The sequence below is a fragment of the Trachypithecus francoisi genome, unplaced genomic scaffold (assembly GCF_009764315.1).
Source record: "Trachypithecus francoisi isolate TF-2019V2 unplaced genomic scaffold, Tfra_2.0 Contig00525, whole genome shotgun sequence".
NCBI classification, from domain to species: Eukaryota; Metazoa; Chordata; class Mammalia; order Primates; family Cercopithecidae; genus Trachypithecus; species Trachypithecus francoisi.
In genome coordinates this window covers 50025-76513 of record NW_022680700.1, presented here as the reverse complement: position 1 = coordinate 76513, position 26489 = coordinate 50025, and the positions used below count along the sequence as shown (strand labels likewise).

General features: G+C 45.7%; 1 protein-coding gene across 4 annotated transcripts; it reads left to right on the top strand.

The window, feature by feature from the left end:
* Positions 1–1915: 1915 nt before the first annotated feature.
* LOC117085094 (thioredoxin domain-containing protein 15) lies at positions 1916–26456 on the top strand. 4 transcript variants are annotated; one of them, XM_033213690.1, is made up of 6 exons: positions 1916–2168; positions 2615–2668; positions 13241–13728; positions 18964–19127; positions 22211–22341; positions 25723–26456. In XM_033213690.1, the coding sequence occupies exons 3-6, from the start codon at positions 13342–13344 to the stop codon at positions 25917–25919; spliced, it is 879 nt and encodes a 292-aa protein (XP_033069581.1). In that variant the 5' UTR covers positions 1916–2168; positions 2615–2668; positions 13241–13341; the 3' UTR covers positions 25920–26456. The 4 variants fall into 4 exon arrangements, with proteins under 4 accessions (XP_033069581.1, XP_033069563.1, XP_033069556.1 ...); XM_033213672.1 differs by lacking the exon at positions 2615–2668 and having other exon boundaries at positions 1917–2168; XM_033213665.1 differs by lacking the exons at positions 1916–2168; positions 2615–2668 and adding an exon at positions 2198–2445.
* Positions 26457–26489: the final 33 nt, after the last annotated feature.

Genomic DNA, 26489 nt, shown 5'->3' with positions numbered 1-26489 from the left:
TACAACCCAATGTGAAGGAGGGGCGAGGTTCACCGGTCCCTGGCGGTGGAGGCCCACGAAGTCGCGTTCTCGGGCGAGGTTCCTAGGTCCGCGCACGAGCAGGGGTCAAGGAACTTCGCACCGAGCGCCCGCCGGGAGCGGCTTTTATATCCTGGGCCCTGGAGTGGGCGGGCAGTGGGCGTGACATAGGCGGGTCAGGGGCGGAGCGGTAGGCGTGGCTAGGCGGGTTCCGGTTTTTCTCCCTCGGAGGTCGGGTTGCACCTGCGCAGTCAACCGGTGTCTTTCCCCGGCGGGCGCAGGAAAGTTAACAATGAAGAACCCAGAAATGCGCCATTTTAGTCCCTTTGTTCTTTTTGTTCCCTCCCTCCCTCCGTCCAGACAGTAACCACAGGGGATCCATGTTGGAGTATCCAGATCAGCCTCCTTTTCATTAATCATAAATCCCCTGGTGCTCTCTCCTGTTGGCTTTTCATGCACCTTCAAATCACGTATGGGGGTGTGAGAAAGATAGTTAAAAAAGGAAAGGTTTGCTATTCCACCGTTAGGGGTGAGGGAGATACTTAGCCAAGTGATGACTAGTAATAAGCTCTAGAACTGTGGGCCGTTTTATCCATGTTCATTGTTTCATATTCTCCTGGACCCACAAGATGGCACTTGAGGATCTACAACAGCAAAACCATACCAACGTATTTAGAATAAAAGAATCATCCACAGGGTCAGATTAATGATGCATCTTTCTGGCCTAACAGTGTCTCTTTGATGGGTATAGAGATAAGGGGACTATGGCTACTCCATCATAATTGTATTATTCAATTAATAATGGCTACCACTTGGAAATGGTTCCTGTGCCCCAGGGCACTGTGCTCATCACTTTACATCTCATTTCATCTATAAGACTCTATACAACTTCATCTTCACTTTACAGATGAAGAAACTGAACTTTAAGTTACATAACCTGCTGAGTGTGTACTATCACATGTGCTGAAGCTGGGATTCACCAAGCGGCCAAAAAACCCAGGTTCCCTTACCATTGCTATGTAAACCTATAGACTGATGTATTTTAAATCAGTTTCTATTTTTCCAACCTTGTAAGTTTGAAAAGCTGTACTCTGCACTGATTTAGCACTGGTGGCTGCTTAAAAATTGCCTTGCCCTCCCCGCCAAAATACCCTAATTACTGGTGTCATCCTCTCTATTCCGAGAATTTTCTCTTAAGACTCCCGCTCTGTGTGTTTGCTTGGGAAGGCAGAGCCCTGTCCTCATCTCCCCATCTATGCTTTCTTCATTCTAAGCCCTTTCCTATGTACTTCATGTTCCAGGTGGCTCCACCTCCACCATGAGCCAGAGCCAATGATGCTCATGGCCCCAACCACACTTAAAGATAGAGATTGCCCTGTAAGGTAAATCAGTTAAAATCAACCTCTCCTGCCCTGAGTTGATAGGTAGGGTTAGGGTTGCCACATGTCACAAAGTTACAGGATGCTCAGTTGTAGGGTATATCCCTTATTCTATAAGGGTTATAGTAAAAAAATATTCATTATGTGAAATTCAAATATAACTGGGTATCAGGTATTCTATGTGGCAACCCTAGGTAGGGGAGTACGGGTAAGGCAAGAGATTAGAAGATTTGCAGGCTCCAAGGTTTCTGCATCTCGACGGGACACTAGAAAGGAAGGCTTCTGGGCCTTTCTGGCTCTGGGAATGAAGCGTGGAAAACCCTCCTTAGGCGGGCGCAGTGCTTCAAGCAGCCAAGTCCTGAATTCCGAGGGAAGAAAGGAGGCCATGGGCCTCTGCCAGAGCCCTGCTCTGGACTCTAGGGTCAGCAGAGTTCAAAACGACCTGCATCGTCTGGTGCTTAGCTCCTAATGGGGTCTCCAGTCCAGCGGCGACAGCCAGCGGCTAGACGCCATCCGCCCGACTCCAAGATGGCGCCCGCCACAGCTGCCAGGTGTTAAGATGGCGGCGCGGGGCCGCGCCCGCGCTCCCACACTCTCCTCCCCCAGCCTTCCTCGGGCTGGTAGCACGACTCGCGTAGCGGTGCGCAGGTTGCTTTTCGGCCTGGACAGTGGTCCTGGCTGCCGGTTGACGACCGCCCCGCGTCATGCGGCTCCTCGGCTGGTGGCAAGTACTGCTGTGGGTGCTGGGGCTTCCCGTCCGCGGCGTGGAGGGTGAGTGTGGGCCGGGGGCGGTGCATGAGATGACGGGGCGAGCTGAGGTCCACCCGGGCGATGCTCTGGACCTGCGCGAAGGCCGGCGGTGCGCGGCTCACCCCTTCCTGGCGTCCTCCCAGGCGCGTCTCCCCGACTTCTCTCCCCGCGCAGCGCCTGCTCGTGGCCAGTGGAAAGGGGACGGCGGGCGGAGGGCCGGTGAGCTGGAGCCTGGAGGTGCTTGAGCCGCGTTCAGGCCGCCTTCAGCTGGCGGCTGGTAGCCAAAAGGGACAGTGCGGTAAGTGCTGCTGAGGCACACCCTTTGGTGATGAGCACTTTGTTATTAATAACATCATATCAAATACCGACATTTGTTGTGGCCGTATTAGGAGCCAGGAACTGTGCATCGTGCTTTATTTACATCATTATCCCATTTAATGCTCCCACAAACCCTCGGTTCCATTTAGTGTCTCCATTTCGCAAATGAAGATGCTGAGGCCCTGCCTAAGTTGGCGCTTCTGGTAAGTGGCAGAAGCCTGCCTCTGACGCCAAAGCCCACGCTGGAGTCCACGCTGCTGGACCACTGTCTTAAGAGGCCACCCTTGTTCAATCGCTGCATGAAAAACAGACGAGAAACACGGGAGACTCCCGGTAACCCCCAGCTTGCCGGTGGGGAAGGCAGCCACCCTAGAGGCATGGCGAGGGTGGGGAGTGGAGGCCTTTCATGCCCCTTCACCCCACTCCTCACAGTCCTGTTAAAGTCCAGACCCTCGGCCTTGCTTGTCATTCAGGCCTTAACAGGAACAGGCAGGTCTTTCTTTTCCCTGGGGTGTCCTGGATGGAGGCAGGATAGCAGAGGGTTGTGGAGAAGGGTGAGTCGTAGTAACACAATTACCATGAATGAAAGCACTCACTGTGTACCAGGTGCTGTGCTCAGTGCTTTACAAACATCATCTTTTGGAATCTTTACTGTTTTGTTTTTGTTTTTTTAAGAGATGAAGGCTTGCTCTGTTGCCCAGGCTGGAGTGCAGTGGCCGATCATGGCTCGCTGCAGCCTTGAACTCCTGGGCTTAAGTGATCCTCCCACCTGTTTCCCAAAGTGCTGGGATTACAGATATGAGCCACTGCTCCTGGTTTATGTAATTTTTATTTTTATGTTTATTTATTTTTTATTTTTTGAGGTGGAGTCTGGCTCTGTCGCCCAGGCTGGAGTGCAGTGGCGCCATCTTGGCTCACTGCAACCTCTGACTCCTGGGTTCAAGCGATTCTCATGTCTCAGCCTCCCAAGTAGCTGAGATTACAGGCGTCTGCCACCACACCCAGCTAATTTTTGTATTTGTAGTAGAGATGATGTTCTACCATGTTGGCCAGGCTGGTCTCGAACTCCTGACCTCAGGTGATCCGCCCGCCTCAGCCTTCCAGAGTGCTGGGTTTATAGGCTTGAGCCACCGTGCCTGGCCTTAGTAATTTTTAAATGCATATGCAGTAGATGTTATTGTTCTCATTTTGTAGAAGTAAACTGAGACTCAGAGCCAGTAAGTCCTATGACAAGGTCATACAGCCAGAAGTTGAGGAGCCTTGATTCAAGCCCATGTTTGCCTGACTTCAGAGCCCAACCTCTGCATTTTCACTACACTCAACTGCCAGCCTCACAGAGGTGCTGGCATGTGTTGGATATCTTGTGTTTCAGCCCCTCCACCCTTCTCTGTGCCCTGTGTGGCTGTCCTGTGTGGAATAAATACCAACTGTCCTACCGTCTTCCTTCCATTGCGTTGGAATGAGGGGAGAGTGAGGTCAGGGTATTGATGCTCTCCGCTCCCTCCCTGAGAGATTATTGCAGGCTGGCTTTGCCCCCAGTGGAAGGCATTGAATTCTGGAAAGCTGCCCTCTATGTTACCCTTGATGTTTCAAGGTTTTGTGACTACTTCTCTCTCTGGACTCTTAAGGTCTGTGAGTGGTAACTGGCTCCCCCTCTCCTGTTATTGGCCTTGGAGTTCCTTACCATTGCTTTTCATTTCTCTCCACCCAGCCTACACATTAGTGGTCCCTTCATTAAACTCTCCTCAACTTGCCCAAGTTAAATGTTCTGCTTCCTGGCAGAACCCTGGCTGATTCAGGGTTCAGCTTGGGTCTCTGGTCATCATGCTCAGGCCATGAATGGGGTGAAGACAGAAGGAACTTCACCAGCAGATTTCTTCTCAGAGTAGCTGAAAATATAAGATGTGTTTTGTTTGTTTGTTTGTTTTTTTAGCAGAGGATGCCACAGGCAGATTATGTTGGCCTCAGATGCTGAGGCCCTGAGAGACTAAACAACCTGGAGGTAGCAATGCTATCCAGGTGTCTAGGAATGGAAGCACACTCCTGGCTTCAATATCCCTATGCCAGTCTAACCTAGGCAGTCAGCTAGCGGATTCTTACTGAGCACTTGTCATATGCTAAACACTATGCTGGGCACTGGGGATCCAGTGGTGAGTCAGAGCAGCAGGCCTTTGGGGAAGGCAGCCACTAAATAACTACAAATTACTAAGAAAATTGCAAGACTGAGAAATGCATCAAGGAGAGTCCCAGGGCATTTTTGGGAGCTGTAATGGGAGACCTCCCACCCTGGTCTGAGGGTCAGGGAATGTGTCCTTACAGAGGTGACATTTAGGATGACATCTGAATGAGGAGGATAAAGGATTAAGCAGGAGGAAGCCTCCCAGCAGAGAAACAACCCTCAGGAAGGCTCTAAGGCAGGTGGGGATAGGGGGAGTTAAATGATCAGGGACTAGAGAGCTCTGATGGCCACAGGTGAGAGTGCAGATAGAGGCCACACTGGGGCCTGGTAGCAGATGCATTCACAGGGTCGGGGAAGCTGCTGAAAGAGTTTTAGCAAGGGAGTGACATGATCAGATATGCCTTTTATCTTTCAGTTTCACTTGTATTGCTGTGAAGATCAGGGTCTGGAGTGGGGATAGCAGGCTGACCAGGGAGAACAGTTTAGCTGGCTACAGCAGTTGCCCAGACGAGAGCTGGCTGTGGCCTTTGCTGAGAAGTGTTAGTCGGGATGGGGAAAGTAGATGGATTGTGAATGTGTTTAGCAGGTAAATTTTTTTTTTTTTTTTGAGACAGAGTCTCACTCTTGTCGCCCAGGCTGGAGTGCAGTGACACCATCTCAGCTCACTGCAACCTCCACCTCCTGGGTTCAGATGATTCTCCTGCCTCAGTCTCCCAAGTAGCTGGGATTACAGGTATGCATCACCACGCCTGGCTGATTTTTTTTTTTTTTTTTTGAGATGGAGTTTTGCTCTTGTTGCTCAGGCTGGAGTGCAATGGCGCGATCTTGGCTCACTGCAACCTCTGCCTCCTGCGTTCAAGTGATTCTTCTGTCTCAGCCTCCTGAGTAGCTAGGATTACAGGTGCCTGTCACTATGCCTGGCTAATTTTTGTATTTTTTAGTAGAGATGGGGTTTCACCATGTTGGCCAGGCTGGTCTCGAACTCCTGACCTCAGGTGATCTGCCTGCGTTGGCCTCCCAAAGTGCTGGGATTACAGGCTTGAGCCACCGCCCCCGGCCTAATTTTTGTATTTTTTAGTAGAGATGGGGTTTCACCATGTTGGCCAGGCTGGTCTCGAGCTCCTGACCTCAAGTGATCTGCCCGCCTTGGCTTCCCAAAGTGTTAGGATTACAGGTATGAACCAGCAAGCCTGGCCTGCAGGTGAATTAATAGAACTTAGTTATTGTGTTATTGTGCCTTTCCATCTCTTTGAATTGTAAGCACCAGTCGTTGTCGTCATCATCGTCATCATCATCATCATCAACATCACCACAGCCATTTATGGAGTGCTTAACCTACAGGAACCATACACATCTTTTCTCATTTAATCTTCACAGTAGCCTTGGAATTTTCTACATCTTGGTGGTATTGTCTCCATTTGCTAAATGAGCACACAGTATTGCCTATGGAAAATATGGATTGCTGTCCCTCCAACCCCTGGCTGTTTTTGGTCCCTCCACATTTGGCTTTCCTGGGAGAAGCCATTGTGAAAACACCTGCAGCTGGTAAAGAGCCTTCTGAGAAAAGCTGGAAGGGTGTGAAGGTGCTGACCTAGGCTAGGGCTCCCTGGCAGAGTTGGCATGGTGCCCTCACACTTGTCCAGACAACTTCTTTGCTGCCAGTGATGCAATAATTATCACTTTATGTATAGCTCAAACTGCAGTCTCTTAAAAGGCACATTACCAGTTGGGTGCAGTGACTCACGCCTGTAGTTCCAGCACACTGGGAGGGAGGCCGAGGTGGGTGGATCATTTGAGGCCAAAAGTTTGAGACCAGTCTGGCCAACATGGTGAAACCCCATCTCTACTAAAAATAAGAAAAGTAGCCGGGTGTGGTGGTGTGCATCTGTAATCCCAGCTATTTGGGAGGCTGAGGCAGGAGAATCGCTTGAACCCGGGAGATGGAGGCTGCAGTGAGCTATCATGCCACCGTGCTCCAGCCTGGGCAACAGAGCAAGACTCCGTCTCAAAGAAAAAACAACAAAAAAAGGCACATTAGCATGGGAGGGTTCAATGGCTGTCATATAGTATGACATTTTTATCTTCTTGGGGAATAATTCAGTGTTTCTTTTCTTCCTAATTCCTAAATGAAAACACTGGTACCTGAAGGCGTAAGTTTTTTTGTTCCTAATCTGTACTATGTACCAAATATTTTTGCAAGGTGCGGGGGGTGGAGGGGGACAACACTCTTGAACTTAAAATACCAGTTCCATGCACCACTTACACTCCATTTTGATTTTGTGCAGGGGCTATCTGAGGGTGATCAGGCAGAACCAGGTTATAACTTGTGCCCTGATTTTTTTCTCTTGAGGTTCTTCGTTTTGGCATTCTTCATTTACTTGTGGAACCTAGAATGTTGATTAGGTAGCAAGAGCAAATCTCTGTAGAGCTGCGGTGTTTGGGAGTAGGGTTGGACCCCGAACCTGGCATCCTTTCTTTTCCAGACTCTTAGCCTCTCTGGCTTCATTTCCTGCTTTGTCTTGTGGATGACACAGAAAACATGTGTGTTTGTTTTTTCTTCTGATCATACAGGCAATACACACTCATTAACCAAAGGCTACAGAAATAAAAGGCTATAGAAATTCTGCCAACGTGATCCCGCCCCTCCACCGAATTGGCAAAGCTCCCTTCCCAGGCATCCAACACCTTCTCTGGATCGTAGTCACAGAAGTGCTTGACCTTCTGCTAAAGACTCACTTTGCTGCCCAAGTCCTAAACTCTGTCCTATGTAACCTCCATTGCCACCTCTCCCTTCTTTCCTGCTTTCTTTTTTTTGGATACAGAGTCTCGCTCTGTCACCCAGGCTGGAGTGCAGTGGTGTGATTCTTGGCTCACTGCAGCCTCCGCCTCTCAGGTTCAAGTGATTCTCCCGCCTCAGCCTCCCAAGGAGCTGAGATTACAGGTGCATGCCACTACGCCTGGCTAATTTTTGTATTTTTAGTACAGATGGGGTTTCACCATGTTGGCCAAGCTGGTCTTGAACTCCTGACCTCAAGGGATCTGCCCTCCTTGGCCTCCCAAAGTACTGGGATTACAGGTGTGAGCCACCGCACCCGGCCCCTTCTTACCTGCTTTCTCATCAGCTTTATGTATCCTCAAATTGCTCCTATGTTCCGAATACCAAAATAGAAACCTCCCTTAGTCTTCCCTGCCTGTAGCGAATCTACCCTACCTTCCTCGCCTCCTTTGTAGCTAGATTTTTGGAAAGAATTGTGTATATTTATCCATGTAGTACCATTTTGGGTTCTCTATTTCTTTATGTGGATCCATATTTCCAACTGTTAACATTTTTCTTCTGCTTGAAGGAGTTCCTTGAAGATTTTTGTCGGGTGGGTTTGCTGGCAATGAATTCTTTCAGCTTTTGTATGTCTGAAGACGTGAAGAAGTATTTATTTCACCTTTTTTTTTTTTTTTTGAGATGGAGTCTCGTCTGTAGCCCAGGCTGGATTGCAGTGGCACTATCTCAGGTCACTGCAACCTCTGCCTCCCGGGTTCAAGCGATTTTCTTGCCTCAGCCTCCCAAGTAGCTGGGATTACAGGCGCCCGCTACTATGCCTGGCTAATTTTTTTTTTTTTGTATTTTTAGTAGATACGGGGTTTCACCATGTTGGCTAGGCTGTTCTGGAACTCCTGACCTCAAGTGATCCACCCACCTCGGTCTCCCAAAGTGCTGGGATTACAGGCGTGAGCCACTGTGCCCAGCCAAAAGAATTTTTTTTTTTATTTTTTTTTGAGACGCAGTCTCACTCTGTTGCCCGGGCTGGAGTGCAGTGGCACAATCTCTCGGCTCACTGCAACCTCTGTCTCCTGGGTCTAAGTGATTCTCCTGCCTCAGCCTCCTGAGTAGCTGGGATTACTGACGTATGCTACCTTCATTTTTGAAAGATACTTTTTCTGTATACAGAATTCTAGATTTATAGGTTTTTTCTTCTCTGATGTTAATTTGCCATTAATCTCATGCAGTGCAGGTTTTTTTTTAATCTCAGACATTGTAGTTTTTGTAGTCAGAGATGCCGCTCTGGCTTGCTTTGTTTTCAGTGAGAAACCTGTTGTTGTCCTTTGTTCCTCTCTACATGATGTTTTTTTTCCCCCCTCTGGCTGCTTTTAAGATTTTTTTCTTTGTAACTGGTTTTGAGCAATTTGATTGTGATGTGCTTTGTTGTAGTTCATTGAGTTTGGGTTTTGTTGAGTTTCTTGGATCTGTGGATTTATAGTTTTTACCAAGTTTGGAAAGTTTTTGGCTATGATTTCTTCAGATATTTTTCTGTTCCTCCATTCTCTTCTCTTGCCAGTACTCCAGTTATCTGTACATTAGGCCACTTGAAATTGTCCTACAGCCCACTGATGCTCTTAATTTCTTTCCATTCTTTTTTTTTCCTGTGTGTTTCATTTTGGATAGGTTCTATTGCTGTCTTCAAGTTGACTATTTTCTTCTGCATTGTCTAATTTGCCATTAATCTCATACAGTGCAGTTTTCATCTCAGACAATGTAGTTATTGTAGTTTACATCTTTAAAAGTATGATTTGGGATGGGCGCGGTGGATTATGCCTATAATCCCAGGATTTGGGAGGCTGAGGCGGGTAGATCACTTGAGGCCAGGAGTTTGAGACCAGCCTGGCCAACATGGCAAAATCCCATCTCTAGCAAAAATACAAAATAATTAGCCGGGTGCAGTGGCTCATGCCTGTAATCCTAGCTACTTGGGAGGCTGAGGTGGGAGAATTGCTTGAACCTGGGAGGTGGTTGTGCCACTGCACTCCAGCCTGGGTGACAGAATGAGACCCTGTCTCAAGAAAAAAAAAAAAGGCCAGGCCTGGTACCTCAGTGGCTCACACCTGTAATCCCAGCACTTTGGGAGGCTGAGGTGGGCAGATCACTTGGGGCCAGGAGTTTGAGACCAACCTGGACAATATGTTGAAACTCCATCTCTACTGAAAAATACAAAAATTAGCCAGGCGTGGTGGCAGGTGCCTGTAATCCCAGCTGCTTGGGAAGCTGAGGCAGGAGAATCCCTTGAACCTGGGAGGCAGAGGTTGCAGTGAGCCCACATCGTGTCACCGAACTCCAACCTGTGCAATAGAGGGAGACTCTATCTCAAAAAAAAAAAAGGAAAGAAAGAAAAAGGAAAGAAAGCCAGGCGCGGCAGGCTCATGCCTGCAATCCCAGCAGTTTGGGAGGCCAAGGCGGGAGGATCACCCAAGGTCAGGAATTCGAGACCAGCCTGGCCAACATGGTGAAACCCCATCTCCACTAAAATATATAAAAATTAGCTGGGTGTGGTGGCGGGCACTTGTAATCCCAGCTACTCGGGAGGCTGAGGCAGGAGAATTGCTTGAACCTGGGAGGCGGAGGCTGCAGTGAGCTGAGATCATGCCGCTGCACTCCAACCTGGACAATAGAGTGAGACTCAGTCTCAAAAAGAAAAAAAAAAAAGGTACAGTTTGATCGTTTTTATTTTTATTTAGTTATTTTTTTGAGACAGGGTCTCACTCTTTTGCCCAGGCTGGAGTGCAATGGCTTGATCTTGGCTCACTGCAACCTCTGCCTCCCAGGTTGATTTTATATTTTTTAATATCTTATATCTTGATATCTACTTTTCTTTTTGAATGTACTACAGTTATAATTATTGTTTTAATATCCTCGTCTGCTAATTCTGACATGGGTGCAAGTTCTGGGTCAGTGTTGCTTGATTGATTATTCTCATTATGTGTCCTATTTTCCTGCTTCTTTATATGTCTGATAAGTTTTTATTGGATGCCAGGCATGAATTTTACTTTGTTGAATGCTGGATATTTTAGATTCCCTATACCTATTCTTTTTTTTCTTTCTCTGAGACGGAGTTTTGCTCTTGCTGTCCAGGCTGGAGTGCAATGGCACGATCTCTGCTCACTGGAACCTCCACCTCCTGGTTCAAGCAATTCTCCTGCCTTAGCGTCCTGAGTAGCTGAAATTACAGGTGCCCGCCACCACGCATAGCTAATTTTTAGTATTTTGGTAGAGACGGGGTTTCACCATGTTGGTCAGGCTGGTCTCAAACTCCTGACCTCAGGTGGTCCACCCATCTTGGCCTCCCAAATTGCTGGGACTACGGGCGTGAGCCACCGTGCCTGACCCCCATATGTATTCTCGGGCTTTGCTCTGGGGTACAGTTAAGTTACTTGAGAACAGCTTGATTCTTTCGGGTTTTGCTTTTAAGCAAGCAAGCTATATTTTCTTCAGGGTTAATAGTGTCCCACTCCTGAGGCAGGGCCTTTTGTATACTCTACTCAGTGCCCTGTGCATTACGAAGTTTTCCAGTCTAGCTGGTAAGAAGAGGTACCATTCCCTGCTCTGAGTGCATGTTGGATACTGTTCCTTTTCATCCTTTCTGATAGTTCTTTCTCTGGCATTGGGTAGTTTACTCACATGCATGTGCTGACCAGTACCCTGCTGTATACTTAGCAGGGGGCCTCTACAGATCTCTGGAGTCCCCTCTCTATATAGCTCTCTCATCTGCAGTATTCTGTTTTGCAAACTATTGCTTCTTGGTCTCCTTGGACTCTTAGCTCGCTCCATCTCTTCAACTGGGAGAGTCTGCTGGGCTCTGCCGGGATTTCCCCTCCTTGAGCCACAGTGGGAACGCTGTCAAGGCAGTAAGTTGGAGCAGTTGTAGGGTTCTCTTCATTTGTCACCCGTTTCTCGGATGTCACAATCCTCTGTTGCCTGATAACTAATTTCCTGAAACTGTTGTTTTATATATATTATCTGTTTATTTGGTTGTTTCGGTAGGGATGGTAAATCTGGTTCTTGTTACTCCATCTTGGCCAGAAGCAGAATTCCCAGATAATGTTTTTGAATCTCTGAATGAATCCACAGAGCTCTATGCCCTAGTGTGAGGTAGATCCGTTGGGTAACTGTAGTTCATAATAGCCTATTGTATATTTCAAAATAGCTAGAAGAGAAGAATTTGAATGATTCTAGCATGAAGAAAAGACAAATATTTAAGGTGATGGATATCCCCAATGCATTGATCTGATCTTTACAAATTGCATGAATATATTATCACATGTGCTTTGAAACTATGTATATCTATTATGCATCAGCAACAACAAAAACTCCACAGGGATATTCTTTGAGATCTTATACAAATGTGCATACCTTAGGAAGCCCCCAGACCTTCCCAACTTTGAAGTCAGTTGGTCACTGACACTCCAGTGACATGCTGTGGGCACGCAGAGCTCATCACCCAGCTGGTGGTTTCCTAACCACATGGTGAGGTTTCCTGAGGGCTGCTGGCCTCATTGGTTTCTGCTGGTTGGTCCCTGGCACAAAGTCTGGCAGCTGGTGTTGAGTTGATAAGAGTTGGAGGGCAGGAGGCATTGCTACGGAGGTGAGTGGAGATGGGTAAATGGATGTATGAGACTGCCTGGGACTCTTCCATTATCTGAGCATTATGCTCAAGATCCACCTTCTAGCTCCAAAGTGGGAGAAAGTTCTCTTCTTTTTCCTCCTGCTGCTGCCTCTGCACTGCCGAACCCATCTCCCTGCACTCCCAAGGGTAGCAGGCAGGAGAGCAGAGTCCAGTTGTCAGAGGCTACCTCAGGAAGGAGCTGCTGTGTAGCTTGAGCAGTTCTTCAGGCATTGTGGCTCAGCATCCCTGAGGTATCATGGCAGGGGGCCTACGGCTCGTTCTGGAGTAGCAGCCAGAAGACTTTGCTCCCAGACTTGGCTTTGCTGCTTACTATCTGTGTGCCATCGGACACTGTGCTGAGCCTCTCTGTGCCTTGCCTAGTTACCTGTTCAGTGGGCTTGATAATCCTTGTCTTGCCCATCTCACAGAATGGTTATAATGTGTGCAAAGATGCTTTGCTCTAGTAGAATCTTGCATAAAACTATGATCATTTTCTTGGATACTATCAAACAAATGAAAATCTTATCAAAAAATATAAGTGTTTATATTCTGTTTTCCTAATTAGATATCTAACTGGGATGTTTTTGGTTATGATCCACATGGCAAGCAGCAAGTTTAGGGCAGAGCTGTGTGTTTGTCTATTATTTGACATTCATTATTTTGTTTGTTTGTTTTTTGAGACGGAGTCTTGCTCTGTCACCCAGACTGGAGTGCAGTGGCACAGTCTTGGCTCACTGCAACCTCCGCCTCCTAGGTTCAAGCAATCCCCTTGCCTCAGCCTCCCTAGTAGCTGGGATTACAGGTGCCTGCCACCATGCCCAGCTAATTTTTACATTTTTAATAGAGACAGGGTTTCTCCATGTTGGCCAGGCTAGTCTTGAACTCCTGACCTCAAGTGATCCGCCTGCCTTGGGGCCTCCCAAAGTGCTAGGATTACAGGCGTGAGCCACCGTGCCCGGCCTTCTTTGACATTCATTAATCTATTAATAGTACCTGCTCGTGACCTTCCTAACCTGGGAAATGGTGGGTAGCTCTCTGATAGTTTAACGAAAGGAGACCTTTTTGTCTCCAGAGGGGAAAATTTCATGTTGGAGGGGAACTATAATTCTTTGGGGTTCATTTGTTTTGAAGTCAAGTATGACTCTGAATGTGCTGGCACGTTTTAGTTGCAGAGGAAAGTGGTCGCTTATGGTCAGAGGAGCAGCCTGCTCACCCTCTTCAGGTGGGGGCTGTGTACCTGGGTGAGGAGGAGCTCCTACATGACCCGATGGGCCAGGACAGGGCGGCAGAAGAGGCCAATGCGGTGCTGGGGCTGGACACTCAAGGCAATCACATGGTGATGCTGTCTGTGATTCCTGGGGAAGCTGAGGACAAAGTGAGTTCAGAGCCTAGCGGCGGCACCTGTGGCACTGGAGGAGAGGAGGACTCAAGGTGCAACCTCCGAGAGAGCCTTTTTTCTCTGGATGGTGCTGGAGCACACTTCCTGGATAGAGAAGAGGAGTATTACACAGAGCCAGAAGTGGCGGAATCGGACGCAGCCCCGACAGAGGACTCCAATAACACTGAAAGTCTGAAATCCCCAAAGGTGAACTGTGAGGAGAGAAACATTACTGGATTAGAAAATTTCACTCTGAAAATTTTAAATATGTCACAGGTAAGGAAACATCATTTAGTGCTTTTCTCCTTTTCAGTACATTTATTTTATGATTAATACCCTATCAACTTTGAAATGGAAAGTCATGATCTTGATCATATTGTAAGCGAGATAGCATTTAATGGCTGCTTTAGTGAAAATCGACTTTGCCCTCTGTGATGTTTATAGGGAAAGGAGGAGATATAACTAGTGTTGATTATGCTTTTCAGGTGGCCTAAACCTAGTTATCCTTGGGCCAGTCCCACCACCAAACCTCACGATAAAAATCCCAGTGGAAAGATCGTTGCTTGGCACCAAAATCATAGCATTCTTTTTCTTTTTGAGACGGAGTTTTGATCTTGTCACCTAGGCTGGAGTGCAATGGCATGATCTTGGCTCACTGCAACTTCCGCCACCTGAGTTCAAATGATTTTCCTGCCTTAGTCTCCTGTGTAGCTGGGATTACAAGCATGCACCACCATGTCTGGCTAATTTTGTATTTTTAGCAGTAATGGGTTTCACCATGTTGGCAAGGCTGGTTTCAAACTCCTGACCTCAGGTAATCCACCCACCTCGGCTTCCCAAAGTGCTGGAACTACAGGCATGAGCCACCATGCCTGGCCATTTTTCTTCCTCTAAATGAAGTATTTATTTATTATACAGGCAACTTAAACATATCTGGATTACTAAAATGATAATTTACCATTATTTAGTGATGCCCCTGGAAAATATGTTATATTGATGAAAAGTTTCTCTTTCATCAATGACTGACAGTTTCTGTGGGGTGGTTCTGAAAACAGAAGGGTAGGATGCATTCACGCTGCTTATGTAAGACAGGTAAATCCTGACTCTAAGAGCTGTGATTGCTTGTTGTCAATGAGGGCACAGCACCTTTAGTGCACATAGCTCCTCCAAGGGCAGTGCTTGGCGCTGGCTTTGCATCCACTCTTGAGTGCCTATAGATGCTGCGGTCTGTGGGACTCTCACAGGTGTCACTCACATGACTGGGAGAGAGCAGTTTAAACAGTCTGAGTTATGGATTACACAGGTGGTGGCAGGGATGGTGTACTCTTTTTCTTTTTTTGAGATCGAGTCTCACTCTGTCGCCCAGGCTGGAGTGCAATGGGAGGATCTGGGTTCACTACAACCTCTGCCTCCTGGGTTCAAGTGGTTCTACTGCCTCAGCCCCCCGAGTAGTTGGGATTATGGGCACATGCCACCACGCCTGGCTAATTTTTGTAATTTTAGTGGAAACGAGGTTTTACCATGTTGGCCAGGCTGGTCTCAAACTCCTGACTTCAACTGATTTGCCCGCTTTGGCCTCCCAGAGTGTTGGGATTACAGATGTGAGACACTGCGGCTTGCTAGAACAGTGTGCTCTTTAATTGATCTAACCTTTGGCCAAATACATCGATATGACTGCTTAGTTCAGACTTAGCTCTGCTGAGATGATAGTTTGAATCTGAGATCATAGTCCTCTAATAATTCCATTTTAGATGGTTTGAGATGCACAATTCAAAGGTGGGGGCAATTGCCCGGACCCTGTGAGTAATTAGTGCAGGCATTCCTCAAAGATACTATAGGTTTGGTTCCAGACCACTGTGATAAAGCAAATATTGCAATGTAGCAAATCACATGAGTTTTTTGGTTTCCCAGTGCATGCAGAAGTCATACTATATTGTAGTTTATGAAGTATGCAGTAGCATTATGTTTAAAAAATGTAGATACCTTAATTTAAAAATACTTTACTACTAAAAAATGCTAACGAGCACTTGAGGCTTCAGTGAGTTGTAATCTTTTTGCTGGTAGAGGGTCTTGCCTTGATGTTGATGGCTGCTGACTGATCAGGATGGTAGTTAGTGACGGTTGGGGTGGCTCTGGCAGTTTCTTTGAGACAAGAGTATTGCTCTGTCACCCAGGCTGGAGTGCGGTGGCGAGACCATGGCTCACTGCAGCCTTGACCTCCCAGGGTCAAGTGATCCTCCCAGCTCAGCGTCCCAAGTAGCTGGGAATACAGGCATGTGCCAGCATACCTGGCTAATTTTTTTCTTTTTTTTGTAGAGATGAGGTCAAACTATGTTGCATAGGCTGGTCTCAAACTCCTGGGCTCAAGTGATCCTCCTGTGTTGGCCTCCCAAAGTGTTGTGAGTTGTGAACCACCATGCCTGGCCCACAGTTTCTCTCTTTCTTTTTCTTTTTCTTTTTTTTTTTTTTTTGAGATGGCGTCTCACTCTGTCAACCAGGCAGGAGTGCAGTGGCCTGATCTCAGCTCACTGCAACCTCCGTCTACCAGGTTCGAGCTATTCTCCCACTGCAACCTCTCGCCAAGTAGCTGGGATTAGAGGTATGCACCACATGCGCAGCTAATTTTTGTATTTTTAGTAGAGACAGGGTTTCACCATGTTGGCCAGGCTGGTCTCGAACTCCTGACCTCAAGTGATCTGCCCACCTTGGCCTTCCAAAGTGCTGGGATTACAGGCAGGAGTCACCACGCCTGGCCTGTGGCCCACAGTTTCTTAAGACAACATTGAAGTTTGCCACACTGATTGATTCTTCTTTCACGAAAGAATTCTCTGTAGCATGCAGTGCTGTTTGATAGCATTTTACCCACAGTAGAACTTCTTTCAAATTTGGAGTCAATCCTCTCAAACCCTGCGACTGCAGTATCAGCTAAGTTTATGGAATATTGTAAATCCTTTGTCGTCATTTCAACAGTGTTCACAGCATCTTCACCAGGCGTAGATTCCATCTCAAAAAACTACTTTCTTTGTTTATCCATAAAAAGCAACTCCTCATCTCTTCAAGTTTTATCATGAGATTGTAGCAATTCAATCCTATCTTCAGACTCCACTTCTAATCCTAGTTTTCTTGCTATTTCTATCACATCTGCAATTCCACCCTCCACTGAAGTCTTGAACTCCTCAACGTCATCCATGAGGGTTGGAGTCAGCTTATTCCACATGCCTGTTAATGTTGATATTTTGACCACCTCCCATGAATCACAAATGTTTTTAAAGTCATCTAGAATGGTAAATCATTTCCAGAAGGTTTTCAGTTTATTTTGCCCAAATCCATCAGAGGAATTGCTATCTATGGCAACTATAGCCTTATGAAATATATTTCTTAAATAATAAGAGTTAAAAGTTGAAATCCCCCCTTGATTCATGGGCTGCAGAATGGATACTGTGTTAGCAGGCCTGAAAACAACATTCGTCTGCTTGTGCATCTCCACCAGAACTCTTGGGTGACCAGAGGCATTGTCAATGAGTGTAATATTTTGAAAGGAATCTTTTTTTCTCAGCAGTCGGTCTCAACATTGGGCCTAAAATACTCAGGAAACCATGCTGTAAGCAGATATATTGTCATCCAGGTTTTGTTGCTCCTTTTCTAGAGTACTGGCAAAGTAAATTTAGCATAATTTTTAAAGGCCCTCGGATTTTCAGAATGGGCAATGAGCAATGAGCATTGGCCCTGCGGTTGCTCATACCTGTAATCCCAGTACTTTCAGAGGCCAAGGTGGGTGGATTGCTTAAACCTAGGAGTTCCAGACCAGCCTGGGGAACATGGTGAAACCCTGTCTCTACAAAAACTACAAACATTTGCCAGGCGTGGTGGTGGGCACCAGCTACTTGGGAGACTGAGGCAGGATCGCTTGAACCCAGGAGGTTGAGGCTGCCGTGAGCCATGATTATGCCACTGTACTCCAGCCTGGGTGACAGAGCAAGACCTTGTCAAATAAATAAATAAATAAGACTTATTGTCAAATAAATAAATAAGACACCAGCTGCACTGGCCTCTAAAAAGAGTCCATCTGTCCTTTGAAGCCGGGCATTGACATCTCTTGTCTAGCTATGAAAGTCTTAGAAGCCATGTTATTCCGATAGAAGGCTGTTTTATCTACATGAAAACTGGTTATTGAGTATAGCCACCTTCATCAATTCTCTTAGCTAGATGTTCTGGGTAAGTTGTTGCAGCTTCTCTTTTTTTTTTTTCATTGGTCTTTGATGTTAGTATGTTGTAGCTTCTCTATCAGCACTTGCTGCCTCACCTTGCACTTTTATGTTCTAGAGACAGCTTCTTTCTCAAACCTCATGAGCCAACCCCAGCTAACTTCAGACTTTTCCTCTGCCGCTTCCTCTCTCAGCCTTTGTAGAACTGAAGAGAGTTAGGGCCTTGCTCTGGATTTAGGCTTTGGCTTAAATGTTGTGACTGGTTTGATCTTCTATCCATAGCATTAAGATTTTCTCCATATGAGCAATAACGCTGTTTCACTTTCTTATCATTTGTGTATTCACTGAGTAGCACTTATTTTTATTTTTATTTTTAAGTATCAGAGGTCACTGCACTGAATGGAGTAGCACATTGACTTCCTTTAAAAACTTTTCCTTTGCATTTATAACGTGGCTGTTTGGTGTAAGAGGCCTAGCTGTCAGCCTGTATCCTATGTTGGCATTCGGCATGGCTTCCTCACTAAGCTTAATCAATCATTTTTGGCTTTGATTTAAAATGAGAGCTGTGCAACTCTTCCTTTCACTTAAACAGAGGCCACTGTAGGGTTATTAATTCATCTAATTTCAGTATTGTTATGTCTGAGGGAGAGGCCAGAGGAGAGGGAGAGAGATGTGGACCAGCTGGTCGGTGGAGCAGTCAGAACATAGACATTTATTGATAAAGGTCACTATCTTCTATGGGTACAGCTTGTGGCACCCCAAAACAATGACAACAGTAACATCTAAGATACTGGTCATAGATCACCATAACAGATATAATAATAATGAAAAACTTTGAAATATTGCAAGAATTACCAAAATGTGACACAGACACAAAATTGAGCACATGCTATTGGAAAACTTACTCGATGCAGTGTTGCCACAAACCTTCAATCTGCAAAAAATGCAATGTCTGCAAAGTGCAGTGGAGTGAAATGCAGTCAAATGAGGTATGCCTGTATTTGAAATGATAAATTATGAAAAATATTAAAATAAACGTAATATTAGGAAAGTGCAGGGGAAAGTTTAAAACTTTCTGCTTAATTCAGCAAGACTTAAAAAAAAGTGATAGTTTTTGATCATACTTTTTTGCTGATTCCTGGATTCATATGGTTCAAAATCCAAAAGGTTTCTGAGGGTCCCTCCTCTCGCTGCTCCCACCCACCCGTTCCTCTCCCTGGAGCAGCAGTGTGTTCTGTTTCTTGGGTATCCTTTCAGAAAAATGTACTTTTACTGCTGACTTTAATGCTTGTTTCTTTTACCACAGGACCTTATGGATTTTCTGAACCCAAACGGTAGTGACTGTACTCTAGTCCTGTTTTACACCCCGTGGTGCCGCTTTTCTGCCAGTTTGGCCCCTCACTTTAACTCTCTGCCCCGGGCATTTCCAGCTCTTCACTTTTTGGCACTGGATGCATCTCAGCACAGCAGGTATCTTCAGTTGGTGGGGTTTACGTCCATCCTCCTGCCTGCCTGCCTGATGGTTGCAGTTATTTGGAGGTCCTAATTAGTTAAGTTAGAAGCAGAGGAGGGGGGCATGAGCTTTGTCCTGGGATTGAAGGCAAGGCAAGAGTGAATATTGAGGATTGTCATACCCCTGAGGGAGCTGTCACTTTGTGGAGGCCCTTTAAAGAAAGTGGGCTGTTCTCTGTGTGGTGGATTTAAAGGTGGCAGGTGATAGCATCTGATCGCAGGGGACGGGCCAGAAGACTTTTGAGGGCTGTAGCCAGACTGAATCAGCACAATTGGTATCACAGTGGGATATTCCTTTGTGACTTCAACGCGCAGGTTCAAGCCCCATCCCAAGCGCCTAATTCCCAGCATCCCTGTTTTGTGTCTACTCAGGATTTCTTCCTTTCCTTTTCTTTTTCTTTCCTTCTTTTCCCTTTTCCTCTTTCCTTCTTTCTTTCCTCCGTACTTATTCTTGCAGTCATGTTCTGTAGTAGGCACTCGATCAAGTAATGAATTAATTTAGCTCTTTAACATGACATTTAGCTTTGTTTCGTATTTCTTGTGTATCAATCACTGGGTTTTTGTCCAGGCTGGCCTTGAACGCCTGGGCTCAAGGGATCCTCCTGACTTAACCTCCTGAGTAGTAGGACTAAAGCCATGCGCCACCATGACAGGCTTGTCTTTTTTTTTTTTTTTTTTTTTTTTGAGGTGGAATCTCACTCTGTCACCCAGGCTGGAGTGCAATGGTGTGATCTTGGCTCACTGCAACCTCTGCCTCCTGGGTTCAAGTGATTCTCCTGCCTCAGCCTCCTGAGTAGCTGGGATTACAGGCACCTGCCACCATGCGTGGCTAATTTTGTATTTTTAGTAGAGACGGGGTTTCACCATGTTGGCCAGGCTGGTCTCAAACTCCTGACCTCATGATCCGCCTGCCGCGGCCTCCCAAAGTGCTGGGATGATAGGCGTGAGCCACTGTGCCTGGCCGAGGTCTGTCTTTTTTAAATGTTTAGTAAAGTAAGTTACAGAGAACTTTGTTGAGATGGTATATGTTTCTCCTAAGTGCCGCGATTGTGCATGAGTTATAAACTGTTCTTCTCTTCCAAATCAGATGCTTCTTAGCAGGTCAGCCTCAACAAGGAGGTTGTGTGTAAATAAATCTAGAACATCTGAAAAATGGTCACTTAGTGGTAAAATGAAGTTGAGTAAACTTCTGTTACTCTGTACTTGAGGCCAGGTGCAGTGGCTCACACCTGTAATCCCATCACTTTGAGAGGCCGAGGTAGAAGGATCACTTGAGCCCAAGAGTTTGAGACCAGCCTGGACAACATGGCAGAACCCCATCTCTACAAAAAAAAAAAAAAAAAAAAAAAAATACAAAAAATTGACTGAGGATGGTGGCACACACCTGTGGTACCCCAGCTACTTGGGAGGCTGAGGTGGAAGGATTGCCTGAGCCCAGGGAGGTCAAGGTCACAGTGAGCCATGATCCTGCCACTGTACTCCAGCCTGGGCGACAGAGTGAGACTGTACTCCAGCCTGGGCGACAGAGTGAGACTGTACTCCAGCCTGGGCGACAGAGTGAGACTGTACTCCAGCCTGGGCGACAGAGTGAGACCCTGTCTCAAAAAAAAAAAAAAAAAAAAAAAAGGCCGGGCGCGGTGGCTCAAGCCTGTAATCCCAGCACTTTGGGAGGCCGAGACGGGCGGATCACGAGGTCAGGAGATCGAGACCATCCTGGCTAACACAGTGAAACCCCGGCTCTACTAAAAATACAAAAACTAGCCGGGCGAGGTGGCGGGCGCCTGTAGTCCCAGCTACTCGGGAGGCTGAGGCAGGAGAATGGTGTAAACCCGGGAGGCGGAGCTTGCAGTGAGCTGAGATCTGGCCACTGCACTCCAGTCCGGGCGACAGAGCGAGACTCCGCCTCAAAAAAAAAAAAAAAAAAAAAAAATTGTATTCCACTGATTTTCATTGTGGGAATATAACTGCCAGTGTTTACCTGAAACTGTTTATGGAGAAAGAAATGGCTCAACAAATGAGTAATTTTCATATAGGCTTCTGGGTGATATCTAAGTGACTGGGCCCAAGGGAGCAGACTGATTGGAAGGACAGATCACGTCAGTGTCAGCTTTGGTGGGGCCTCCACTGCCCCCAGGCATACTCAGTGCTCTTTGGTTCTGGGTCTCACACTGTCCCTCCTGCCTCTCCCACAACTCCCTCCCCAACCTGCTTTCTTCTTTTTTCCTTCAGCTCCATGTTGTACCTGGTATGGCGCCTTAATTATGGAGACTAAGGCTCTTGCGCTTATTATATGGGCTGGGACATGTTTGCTGCTTATGTTAATATTTAAGTTACAGTATGTATACAAAAGAAAAAATTCCCGGTTATACAATATTACTATTTTACTAAAGTGGAAAACTGAGGCTTAGCGAGGTTAAATAATCTGCCCAGAGTTCACATTGGTTCAGTGGCAGAACTGAGGCTTCAACCCAGAGTGTTTTGACTTGGGAGCTTATCACCACTAGTCTGTATTATGTAAAGGTGAAATAAGCCCCCTCAGTTATATTACTTCCAAACAAGTCATCCTGCCCTTATTGTGAACATCCTGGTGTGTTTGTTAGATCATATACTCCTTTGTGCCACCTTACCAAACTAATTGCCTACTGTAGGTTGATCTTTTTTTGAGGGACAGGGATGGGCATTCTGAAGAGTTGGAAATTTTTTCTGTCAAGTAAATTGACACTGTGTGCTTTGTCCATGAATTAGAGTTTTCTGGCCTGGTTTGTGTAGACATGAACTTAACTAGTGGAATAACTGTGCCCTGGGTAGATCCATATTATAACTGAAGGCAACTCAGATTGCAGAAAAGGAGTGCCCCCAGCCATGACCCATAAGCAAAGAGATCAGAAACAAATGAAAAAGCCGAAAGTTTCAAGTGTCAGAAATCTCCGTAGGTCACATGCAACTTCCTCATTTATTTTTGTCCATTCTGAGATGGTAATTGTATGAGAAAGCCCTCTATTAATAATGAATTCAGGTTTTTTTACTTCTTTCTCTTATAGCCTTTCTACCAGGTTTGGCACCGTAGCTGTTCCTAATATTTTATTATTTCAAGGAGCTAAACCAATGGCTAGATTTAATCATACAGATCGAACACTGGAAACACTGAAAATCTTCATTTTTAATCAGACAGGTATGTGGAAGTACTGTGCTAAGGAAGAAGATATTCTATTGCTGGGGGTCTGTGCCTTCTGTGGGTTCTGATCTGCTATAATCCTTAAATGAAGGATTCAAGACTGACTTTGAGTTGTAAAACCGCTCTTCTAATGAACTGTTATAATCCTGTTAAATACTTCCCAATCAGTATGAAGCTTAACATGAATAGGTAATTTTAATTATGTATTTATTTATTTATTTATTTATTTTGAGACGGAGTCTCGCTCTGCCGCCCAGGCTGGAGTGCAGTGGCTGGATCTCAGCTCACTGCAAGCTCCGCCTCCCGGGTTTACGCCATTCTCCTGCCTCAGCCTCCCGAGTAGCTGGGACTACAGGCGCCCGCCTCGTCGCCCGGCTAGTTTTTTGTATTTTTTAGTAGAGACGGGGTTTCACTGTATTAGCCAGGATGGTCTCGATCTCCTGACCTCGTGATCCTCCTGTCTCGGCCTCCCAAAGTGCTGGGATTACAGGCTTGAGCCACCGCGCCCGGCCGTAATTTTAATTATTATAGCTACTCCCCCCGCCACCCTTTTTTTCCTTTTTTGAGACGGAGTCTCACTCGGTCGCCCAGGCTGGAGTGCAGTGGTGCGATCTCAGCTCACTGCAAGCTCCGCCTCCTGGCTTCATGCCATTCTCCTGCCTCAGCCTCCCGAGTAGCTGGGACTACAGGTGCCTGCCACCATGCCCAGATAATTTTTTGTCTTTTTAGTAGAGGTGATGTTTCACCATGTTAGCCAGGATCGTCTCAATCTCCTGACCTCGTGATCCACCTGCCTCGGCCTCCCAAAGTGCTGGGATTATAGGCATGAGCCACCGCGCCTGGCCTTTTTTATCTTTTTTTTTTTAAGGCAGAGTCTCTGCTGCCCAGGCTGGAGTGCAGTGGTGTGATCTCGGCTCACTGCAGCCTCCCCATCCTAGGTTCAAGTGATTTGTGTGCCTCGGCCTCCTGAGTAGTTGGGATTACAGTTGTGTGCCACCATGCCCAGCTAATTTATGTATTTTTAGTAGAGACAGGGTTTCGCCTTGTTGGCCAGGCTGGTCTCAATCTCCTAGTCTCAAGTGATCCACCCGCCTCTGCCTCCCAAAGTGCTGGGACTACAGGTGTGAGCCACTGTGCCTGATCTATTATAGATTATTTATTGATTGATTGAGACGGAATCTCGCTCCGTGACCCAGACTGGAGTGCAGTGGCACAATCTCGGCTCACTGCAACCTCTGCCTCCTGGGTTAAAACGATTCTCCTGCCTTAGCCTTCCTAGTAGCTGGGATTATAGGTGGGCACCACCACACCTGGCTAATTTTTGTATTTTTTGGTAGAGACAGGGTTTTGCTACCTTGGCCAGGCTGGGCCTGCACTCCTAACCTCAAGTGATCTGCCTGCCTCGGCCTCCCAGAATGCTGGGATTACAGGTGTGAGCCACCATGCCTGGCCTATTATAGACACTTTAAAACAAGTTTTATTGAAATATAATTCACATACCATACACTTTACTTATAACTTTTAATGCACATTTTTCACTTAATATTTACACAAAGGTATGCATAAATCATGAGTGTACAGGGTGATGAATTTTCACAAAGTGAATACCCTGGGTAACCACTCTGATCAAGAAATAGAACATTGGCTTATGCCTGTAAACCTAAGACTTTGGGAAGCCTGTGCCAGCGGATCACTTGAGACCAGGAGTTCGAGACCAGCCTGGCCAACATGGCGAAACCCTGTCTCTACTAAAAATACAAAAACTAGCTGGGCATGGTGGTGGGTGCTTGTAGTCCCAGCTACTCGGGAGTCTGAGGCATGAAAATTGATTGAGTCCAGGAGGCAGAGGCTGCAGTGAGTTGAGATCGCAGTACTGCATTCCAGCCTGCTTGACAGAGTGAGACTCCATCTCAAAAAAAAAAAAAAGAGAGAGAAAGAAACAGAACATTACCAGCCTCCCTTCAGCACCACTGCTCCTGCCTTCCCCAAGATAACCACAGTCTTGACTCCTAATATCATAGACAGTGTTACTTATTTTGGACTTCATATTAATGGAGACATGCAGGATATTTTTCTTTTGTGTCTGATTTTTTCATCCAACGGTATGCTTGTGAGATGCACCTGCATTGTCATGTATAGTTATGTTTTGTTCATTTTCTTTGCTGCTACTGTTCCATTTATTAATCCATTTGTGGATGCTATCTTAATTCCTTAATATTTGCCAAAACATATGGCCTTATTTTTTATTGTTTGTAAAACATTGTAAAGCACTGTAAATTGAAAAAATTACCTCCATTGGAAAAGTTCATTCCTGTAAAGCCTCACTGTCTCACTTGTGAGCATCCCACTCTTCCCAAAGTGTACTCCCTGGAAATAAATACAAACTATAACACACATTGCATATATATTAAGGTGCATATAATCATTTTAGCTAACACTAAAGAAAAAAGAGCTGAGTTGGCTGATAGGAGTAAAAGTAGGATATTACAAGGTGGTTAGCTAGTCCAAGTCTTGTCATGGATCCCTGATTGTCATTTCGATTGATGTGTGGAGAGGGAGCCATTTTGCTCAATGCTCTAAGAAAACCTAGAACACAAATCTGGGAGTCAGAGCATCTTTGGTAATCCCTGTTCCCAGTGGTGGCTTGTTTTTATAACAGTTATTTCAGTAAATTATTAAAAGCATTTTGGGGCCGGGTGCAGTGGCTCACGCCTGTAATCCCAACACTTTGGGAGACTGAGGTGGGCGGATCAACTGAGGTCTGGAGTTCGAGACCAACCTGGCCAACATGGTGAAACCCCACCTCTACTAAAAATACAAAAAAAATTAGCCAAATCCTAGCTACTTGGGAGGCTGAGGCAGGAGAATCGCTTGAACCCAGGAGGCGGAGCTTGCAGTAAGCCAAGGATGGTGCCACTGCACTCCAGCCAGGGCGACAGAGCAAGACTCCATCTCAAAAAAACAAACCAAAACAAAAAACATTTTGCATTTAGCATTACTTAACCTGTGAAAACATTCTGTAGACACCTGAGAGGAGTTTTACTAGTTACTTACTGAACTTTGGTCTCAAAAGACACCAAAAGACAACTCTTATAAACACACTGAGTTAATAAACTGCTGATGAGTTCACAGAAATTCTAGTGTTTTAGTTGTGAACAGCTGAATGGATTCCTGATCCATTGATGTGGTGGGGAGAAAGGCAACCTACAGATTACACTGACAGGCAAGTGAAATCCATCACAGATATTAATATATATACTAGTGGCAGTGCTTATTTTAGGACTGCATGTCATTTTGCATACCACGCATAATACTTGAGAAAAAGTCTGTGGTGGGTGCTTTTTCTGTCTGATTTGAAACCAATGATTTTTCTTTCAGGTATAGAAGCCAAGAAGAATGTGGTGGTTACTCAAGCTGACCAAATAGGCCCTCTTCCCAGCACTTTGATAAAAAGTGTGGACTGGTTGCTTGTATTTTCCTTATTCTTTTTAATTAGTTTTATTATGTATGCTACCATTCGAACTGAGAGTATTCGGTGGCTAATTCCAGGACAAGAGCAGGAACATGTGGAGTAGTGATGGACTGAAAGAAGTTGGAAAGAGGAACTTCAATCCTTCGTTTCAGAAATTAGTGCCACAGTTTCATACATTTTCTCCAGTGACGTGTTGACTTGAAACTTCAGGCAGATTAAAAGAATCATTTGTTGAACAACTGAATGTATAAAAAAATTATAAACTGGTGTTTTAACTAGTATTGCAATAAGCAAATGCAAACGTATTCAATAGAGTGGACTATTCTTGTTTTTACTGCATGAACTTAATCCAGTATTTGAAAAGTAATCCAGTTTGAGATGTGAAGATGTATTCTGGTAGAATAGTGAGTAGAATGACATGCTTACTATACAGAAGGCAAAAATAGAACTCTCAGATAATAGTTTTAGGAAACCCTTGATTTCTTATATATGTTTAAGAAGGTTAGTTTTCTATTTCTTTGCAATTTTTCTTCCAGAGCCCAAATTTTCTTTCCAGAGCAGGAAAGTATGTAACGAGAACTGGTTAGTGTGACCCCCTCAAGTAGCAAGTGATGGAAAATAAAAGAATCAAATACCTTGATGTTTGTGATCTCTACTTTCACTCAAAAATTTT

Excerpts from the sequence above, each read along its gene's own strand:
- LOC117085094 (XM_033213665.1), top strand. The coding sequence starts at position 2,229 with ATGCTCTGGACCTGCGCGAAGGCCGGCGGTGCGCGGCTCACCCCTTCC. Across the intron at positions 2,446-13,240 it reads TAGCCAAAAGGGACAGTGCG|TTGCAGAGGAAAGTGGTCGC; the intron begins GTAAGTGCTGCT and ends GGCACGTTTTAG. Across the intron at positions 13,729-18,963 it reads AAATTTTAAATATGTCACAG|GACCTTATGGATTTTCTGAA; the intron begins GTAAGGAAACAT and ends CTTTTACCACAG.